Genomic DNA, 7810 nt, shown 5'->3' with positions numbered 1-7810 from the left:
CACCTTTTTCAAGACCAAATCACAATTTGACATTGCGGTTCCATGCCGTTTACAGATAATCATCGATCTTGGCCTCGAACGTGTCCGGTCGTGTCTCAATTCGTGGCCTCGTAGGGTTTGGTTTCAAGCTATGGATGTCATAATCATCCCAACAAGGCTTTTTAGTACCCTGCATGAAAATTATGAACAAATGAAAGATTTTAAGTGTTTAACATGTTATTATCGTACTCCGGATGGCTGGTTTTTTGGCGAACCGGAATAGCGTATTTATTTTCGAATTTACAGTACATGATTTGTTTTCATCCTTGTATAACAATAAGACCATTTTTTAACATCATGAAAGAACCCCAAACATTATTAGATTCGAAAAACCGAGACGACTTTCGAGTACAACAGAGAACAACAACAGCCTTACATATCCTGTTGTGAAGGGTTTTAGAATACTGAACTTTGGTGTTTGATATGAGCTCCATGATAAGCATTACCATACAGATTTTGAGCAGCCTGGTACTGCGACGATGTAAACCTGTTTCCATTCCCCGAATCGAAAACAGTAACCGACCCATTAAGGCTTACAGCTTTTGACATACTCGCTATCTTATGCTGCAATGCAAGGACATTAGACTGGTTTACAGACAGAGCCTTACGATGGTCCGAAAACGTAGTGGTGCTAGTGAGATTGAGAACTGTAATATCGTGGATGCTCGGTCTCCTCTTATCTTTTCCCCCTGAAAGTTGCCTTTGGTAATATTTTTGGGCATGGCTAGCAACTTGTGTAGGTGTCTTTGAAACCACAAAGTTCCTTGAAATATTTCTCCAATCCCCTTTACCATACTTTACAAGTCCCATTAGAAACCTCCTTTAATGCCATAATCAAAGCAACCATTGTTAGTACAAGTTTACTTGCAAGACAAGTTTGATATTAAAGAAAAAAAATTACCTACAAGTTTACTTGCAACACAAGAAATCTGATTAAAGTAACTCTTAAGTTAAAAGTTCATCAATTGTCTCACCAACATGAAAAATAAGAAAATCCCAGAATTTTAAACAAAATTCATCAAAGCAACCATTGTTAAACATTAAAGAAAATTTTTTACCTAAAGTTTACTAGCAACACAATAAACCTGATTAAAGTCATTCTAAGCTAAAATTTCATCGATCAAACAATCACCAACATGAAAAATAAGAAAACCCCAGCATTTTAAACTGAATTTCGAACTAAAAATAATCACCTGTGTTCATCTTCAGTCCATGGGACACCTTTTTTCCTTTCATGATCATGGCCCTTAGCACCATTAGGTCTTTTCCTATAACCATCAAAATCATGGTTATCGACCAATTCTAATGTAAAAGATGAGGTGGGATAACCGGGGATCGGAATTCGACCGGCTTCGATATCGGAAACATCTTCTTCTAATTCCCTGTACTGTTTAATAACATCTAAAACAGTTTTACCAGGTATCATCTCTGCAACTTTATCCATCTATCAGGTACATCGTCACCATATATAGCTAAAGCATGTTCAAACCTTTTGTTTTCTTCTTGAGTCCAATATGTATTTTGGTTCTCTTGATGAAACCAATCCATATTTGACATAAAAGATGTTGAAAATAAAGCTTCCATACTTGAAAAATTCATACCAAAAAGAAAAGAAAGAAGAAAATTTTAAGTTGGGAAAACAGTGATCATGTTGGAGATGAAAGAAGTAATATTTAGATGCTTAAAAAGAGCATTAAAAATCAGAATTATTTTACTTGGGAATCAAGAATCAAACTTTTTTTTTCTTCTTTTTTGCTAAAGAATCTAAAAAGACTAATCTTTTAAAGAATCAAGTGAATTTTGAAAAAGAACCAAGGCAAGAAAATCTGGGTTTTTTTTTCTTTTTTGATTTATTTATATAACAATAATAAAAACAAAGCTGAAATTGTTTGAAGAAGGTTATAACAAGCAAAGCTTGGAACTTTAGAACTTATATATATACTAAAAACATGGCAATAAAGTGAAGAAGAAAAAGATGAAAAAACAAGCTAAAGAAAGAACAAGTTGAGCAAAATAAATGAAAAAAAAAAAGATGATTCTTTGGAATGGTTAAAATTTGATGGAAATAGTGAGAAAATTGGGTTTTCTTTGAAGAGAAGAAATGGAATTTGGATCAAAAGGGAAATGTCGAAGAGAATTAAGGAAAATAATGAGAAGAAGATTTGACAAAAAAAAAGTTTTCAAGTGGATGAGTTCAAGGGAAAGAAAGAGAAAAAGGAGGCTATGAAAGGTGGCATCCTAGGATTGGATTGAAGTTTTTAAAGTGGTATATATAAATTTTTTGTCTTATACTTTAGATTTTTGAGCAATTAAATCTGGAGTTGAATCGGGTTAGATATCTAAACGAGCATTATACTTTAGATTTTAAAAATTATTGAGTTTTTAATATTCCACCCAATATTCATTAATTGACAAAAACGACATTAAGGCGGCAGGCGGGAGCTTTGACCCCTCGCAAATGATGGTAAAATTTCTTTATAACTCTTTTAAAAACTATGAAATAATATGTCAATACAATAAAAAAATCATACTTTGACCTCCTTTAAAAATTATAATTTAATATTGACTCACTACAATAAATTTAATATTCATCACTATTAGCGGAAGTAAAAATTAAACCTTAATTAATTACTTTATAAAATAAATTATATTATAATAAAAAATCTAAAATGATGAAATTTTTATTTTTATATATAAACATATTGTTTTACATTAATTTTTTTCATAAATATGATGATTATCTTGTAAAGGGAAAAGAAAAGAAAAATTGTACATTTATCCACCACTATTTAATTATATTTGGTTATTTGTATGTGTTATGTGTTTTATGTTATTTTTTTATCACATTTTCATAAAGTTGTAATGATAATCTTAAAAGAAAGAAAAAAAGAAAAGAAAAACACCATTACAAAAAGTATAGAGCTATGCACCATTCAATTAGATATGATGATTTGTGTTTATATTTTATGATTTTTATATTAATTATACAAAAATTTCTATCAAATATTTTTTAAATTTTAATATTTAAATTTCAAAACATTCTAATTTAATTTCTAAAAGCATCAATATCATATTAATCAGTTCTTTCTGTTAGTTTATACATCAATTTAGGCGTTAAATATCAGTTTGAATTTGATGTGGAAGTTATTTTAAAACACGTGTAGCAAATTATAAACACATGTGTACCTATGTATAAATAAATAAAAATATTTTAGATTAGTTATAGAGAGGTCTCTAATTTAAGATTAACAGAATTTTTAATGGTAATGGTTAAATCAAAGAATTATTTTAATTAAAATAATTAAATTAACAATAAAATAAAATTATTAAACAATTTTTTATTGTCAAACTTTAACCGTAGCCATTTTTGTCATTTTATGAACTTTTAAAAGAAAATAATTAATAAGCCCATCACATCATCAACATAAAATGTCATAATTCCCTGCTTAAAGTTCAAAATTATCTTACTTTTAAAATCATGCAAATCTATACCATACCATTAAAGTTAGCTAATATGGTTTATGTATTAAAAATGTATATAAACTATAGTAGCTTATTAAAATAAGTCTAAATAATTTCTTTTACACTGATTGAGTCTTAGTTTGATTAGTATTAGTATTATTGTCAGTGTAGGAGGATATGAGTTCGATTGCGGTGAAGCGTATTATCCTCCTATTTAAGGATTGAGAAGGGGCTATGGGTAGTTCTAGACATTATATCAAGAAGAGCTGATATGATAAATTAAGAACCTATAATGAGATTAATGTAAAAATAAATAGTATATAACAACTTATTCTTTAGTAAATGCACATAAAAATCTTTAATTTTAATTTATGGATAATTTTTTATAACATGGAATTTAATGAAAAAAATTATATGTAAATTATTTGTTTATTTGGATAAACATATAAGTTGAAAATGTAAATTTTTTATGTAAAATTTAAAATTTGTTTAGATTTTATCATATTAAAATAATTTTAATACGATACATTTTGTTGTAAAAATTCAAGATTTACAATCAATAGATTTGTAATAAAATCTTTTTTTACTTATGTGTTTCTCAAAGTAAATAAATAATTTATCAAATTAGTCCCTATACTATTGAATGGATCAATTTAATTTTTACAGTATTAAAAAAAATCAAATAAGGTTAAAATTTAACACAATTAAACATTTATTTTTTTTAATGTCCTGTACATTTTTTTTTGTTGACTGAGCTTTGGCGTCAGCATTGTGCTCAATGCAAGGGAATGTGAATTTGAGTGCGCTAAAGTGTATTTATCCTCCTATTTAAAGGTCGAATAGGAATTATGGGTAATTTTAGTCTAGAATGAAATCGACGTAATTGTATGATTTTCCAATAAAGGGAACCATAGACCATATTCTTTTTTTTTGGAGTTTTGTGTCTCGAATGAAATGAAGAGCATATTCAAAGAATATTGGTCGGAACCTAATAGTCATATATATATATATATATGGTACAATTCACAAATCTTTGATAGAAACAAATCACTGTCACACACACATCATAACTTAAATTTACGGCGTGAATTATGAGGGTAGCACCTATGATCAATAGGCTAAATGTTGGATATATATATATATATGTACGTACCCTTGATAGAAACAAATCACTGTCACACACACATCATGGCTCGAATCTACAACATGAATTATGAGGATAGCACCTATGACCAGTAAGCTAAACTTTGGGTATATATGGTACAATTCACATACCCTTAATAGAAATAAATCACTATCACACTCATATCATAACTCAAATTTACGACGTGAATTACGAGGATAGCACCAATCAACAGTAGGCTAAACATTGGGATTCAGCTACTTATATTTTACATTACATACACTCAAAGTGTATATATATCAAACGATTGAAAATGAAAAAGATTATTACATGGATACAATATTACAGCCTGCTTTTGACATACTGGTCATTCACCAAATCGAAAACCGTAGCTGATCCATCATTAGGGCTTGTTTTTGACATACTAGCCGGCTTTTGCTGCGATGCTACATTAGAATGGTTTGCCGAAGGCGGTTTACGATCATCCGAAAACACCGTTGTGCCGGTGAGATCGAGAACTGTAACGTCATGGATGCTTGGTTTCTTCTCATCTTTTCCCCTTGGAAGCTTCCACTTCTGGTATTTTTGAGCATGGCTTGCAACTTGTGTTGGTGTCTTGGAACCCACAAAGTTCCTTGAGATGTTTCTCCAATCCCCTTTACCATACTTTTTAAGCCCCATTAGAAACATCCTTTAAATCAAAGCAACCTCATTGTTAGACATTAAAAGAAAAATTTAGGTTAAAATATGTTGTTAGTCCTTATACTTTGAAAAATTTTGAGATTTACTCCATATACTTAAAAGGTTGAAAATTTAAATCCTCTTACTTTTTTTTTTAATTTAAAAATCTTAGTCCAATAATTAAAATCATAACTATTTTTTGTCAAAATTTATCAACTTAAAATTTTGATTAAGCTATCATCAGGGGCGAATCCAAATTTATTTTAGAGGAGCCAAATTTGAATTATAAATTTTCGAGATGTCAAATATATATTTTATTATGTATTAATTTATTAATTTATAATTTTTGAAGAGACTAAATAGAATTTTTTTTCATTTGAGAGAGGCAAAGCATAATTTTCCCTTACATTAATTTAGAATTTGATCATTTATAGTGTTAGAATTGTAATTTTTCAATTTCGAGGGGTTAGGACCTTGCCTACCCCTTTGTATTTTTCCCTGATTGTCATCCTATTACATGGTATATGATTGACAGAAAATAAATCTCGAATTCTATAAGGACTAATAGCATATGTTAACAAAAAAAAATTAACTTCTAGGTTAAATGAACTGTGAAACTGGTAAAATTTACTTGCAAACCAAGAAACCTGATTAAAGTCACCCTAAGCTAAAATGTTCATCAAACTTTTCAACACTATAATTAATCGCCAACATAAAACATAAGAAAACCCCAGAATTTTAAAGTTATTTTTGAACTGGTTTATGAAGGAAAATAATCACCTGTGTTCTTCAATAGTCCATGAGATCCCTTTCTTCCTTTCATGATTAGGGCCTTTAGCACCATTAGAGCTCCTCCTGTAAGCATCAAAATCATTGTTACCAACCAATTCTAATGTAAAAGATGAGTCTGAGACAGTTTTTCCAGATATCATCTCTGCAACTTTAGAACTTGTACTAAAAAAGCAAGACAACAAAGTGAAGAAGAAGAAGAAAAAGATGAGAACAAGCTAAATAAAGAGCAAGATATGGAAGGTGGTGGGCAAAGTTAAACACTAGGTTGAGTAAAAGAAATGAAAAAAAGTGGATTCTTTGGGACGGTTAAAAACTGATGGAAAACAGTTTTCTTTGAAGAGAAGAAACATAATTTGATCAGAAGGGAAAATGTTTGGAATTAATGAAAATAAATAAAGAAAGTTCGAAAATTTATTGGGTTTCATTGCTGGAAAGTGGATGAGTTGAAAGAGAGGAAAGAGAACTATGGAAAGGTGGCTTGCTAGGATTGGATGGGAGTTTTAAAGTGGCCTCTAAATTGGGTTAAAAGCTCGGTTTTCATCGTTTGCAAGATTTACCATCCGATTTATTGACCCTCTAGTATCGGATATATAAGAGTGTGCAAAGTTGAATAAACAGATTAAACCAATACTAGTTAATTCGATATTGTCGGGCTGATTGTAATTTGGTTTGAAAGGTGTGGTGAAACAATTAAATTAGATTGATTTCGATTTCGAAATGCGAAAATCAAATTAACCAACATATTATTCATTATATCCAAATCCAATTATAATTTATATTTAATACCCAAAAATTAAACCTAATTAATAATTTATACATATTATCCAAAAATTAAATTGAACTAATAAAATTAAACCCCTAACATACTAAGCTCAATAACATATTATCTTCAAATCCTAAATATATGTATAAAGTTGTAATGGCAATCTTAAAAGACCCAAAAAAAAAAGCATTATAAAAAAGTATAGAGCTTTGCACCATTCAATTATTATGATAATTTGTGTATAGATTTTATATTTTATGATTTTTATATTAATTATATGTGCATACTTATTAAAGATTAATTGTGCCAAACGCTCTCAAGCTATTGTGAATATATATTTTAAGTTGATATCTAAATTTAAATTATTTTAATTTAATCCTTAAAGTATCATGTGATATTAACCCATCAATTTAGATATGAAATTTATTTAAAATATGTCTATTAAACTGTAAGCATGTGTTATCTCATAAATTTTATTGATATCATCTGTTTTTAAAAACATTAATGATATGTTTATCATTGAAGTTGAAAAAGCACTTTTTCAATTCAAACCATAATTTCAATCAAAAAAAATTATAAACAAGTAACTTTTCAAACCAAACATTGATTTTAAAATGGGATTTTAAGTGTTTTCCAATGAAATTACTTTTTTATCCCCTCATTAAATCTTATACTTTACAATAGCATGTCTAAAATAAACATTTTATCTTCTTAAAAATACTTATAAACAACAATAGAAAATACCATGAAATTTTTAAAAGCAATTTTTTAGAACACTTTTGTTATAAATCTTTAGCCATCACCCACTTTTGTCTTTTCATGAATTAAAAATTATTTCATAATAAATAATATTGGTAAACAAAATGATGGCATCAAGGCGCCTGTAGCTCAGTGGATAGAGCGTCTGTTTCCTAAGCAGAAAGTCATAGGTTCGACCCCTATCTGGCGCG

The 7810-nt window shown here is 28.9% G+C and overlaps 2 protein-coding genes and 1 non-coding gene across 3 annotated transcripts; 1 reads left to right on the top strand and 2 right to left on the bottom strand.

Moving 5' to 3' along the window:
- Positions 1–342: 342 nt before the first annotated feature.
- On the bottom strand, positions 343–2279 carry LOC107951473 (transcription factor DIVARICATA). Its single transcript, XM_016886540.2, has 2 exons — positions 1233–2279; positions 343–859 (listed from the first exon to the last, which is right to left on the bottom strand). The coding sequence occupies exons 1-2, from the start codon at positions 1481–1483 to the stop codon at positions 436–438; spliced, it is 675 nt and encodes a 224-aa protein (XP_016742029.2). The 5' UTR covers positions 1484–2279; the 3' UTR covers positions 343–435.
- Positions 2280–4812: 2533 nt separating this feature from the next.
- On the bottom strand, positions 4813–6659 carry LOC107951480 (transcription factor DIVARICATA). Its single transcript, XM_016886545.2, has 2 exons — positions 6086–6659; positions 4813–5315 (listed from the first exon to the last, which is right to left on the bottom strand). Exons 1-2 carry the CDS (start codon positions 6235–6237, stop codon positions 4967–4969), a joined length of 501 nt encoding a protein of 166 aa, XP_016742034.1. The 5' UTR covers positions 6238–6659; the 3' UTR covers positions 4813–4966.
- Positions 6660–7737: 1078 nt separating this feature from the next.
- On the top strand, positions 7738–7810 carry TRNAR-CCU (transfer RNA arginine (anticodon CCU)). Its single transcript has one exon. It is a non-coding gene; the product is annotated as a tRNA-Arg (tRNA).

Source organism: Gossypium hirsutum, chromosome A10 (assembly GCF_007990345.1).
Source record: "Gossypium hirsutum isolate 1008001.06 chromosome A10, Gossypium_hirsutum_v2.1, whole genome shotgun sequence".
NCBI classification, from domain to species: Eukaryota; Viridiplantae; Streptophyta; class Magnoliopsida; order Malvales; family Malvaceae; genus Gossypium; species Gossypium hirsutum.
This window is presented reverse-complemented; position numbering and strand designations above follow the sequence as displayed.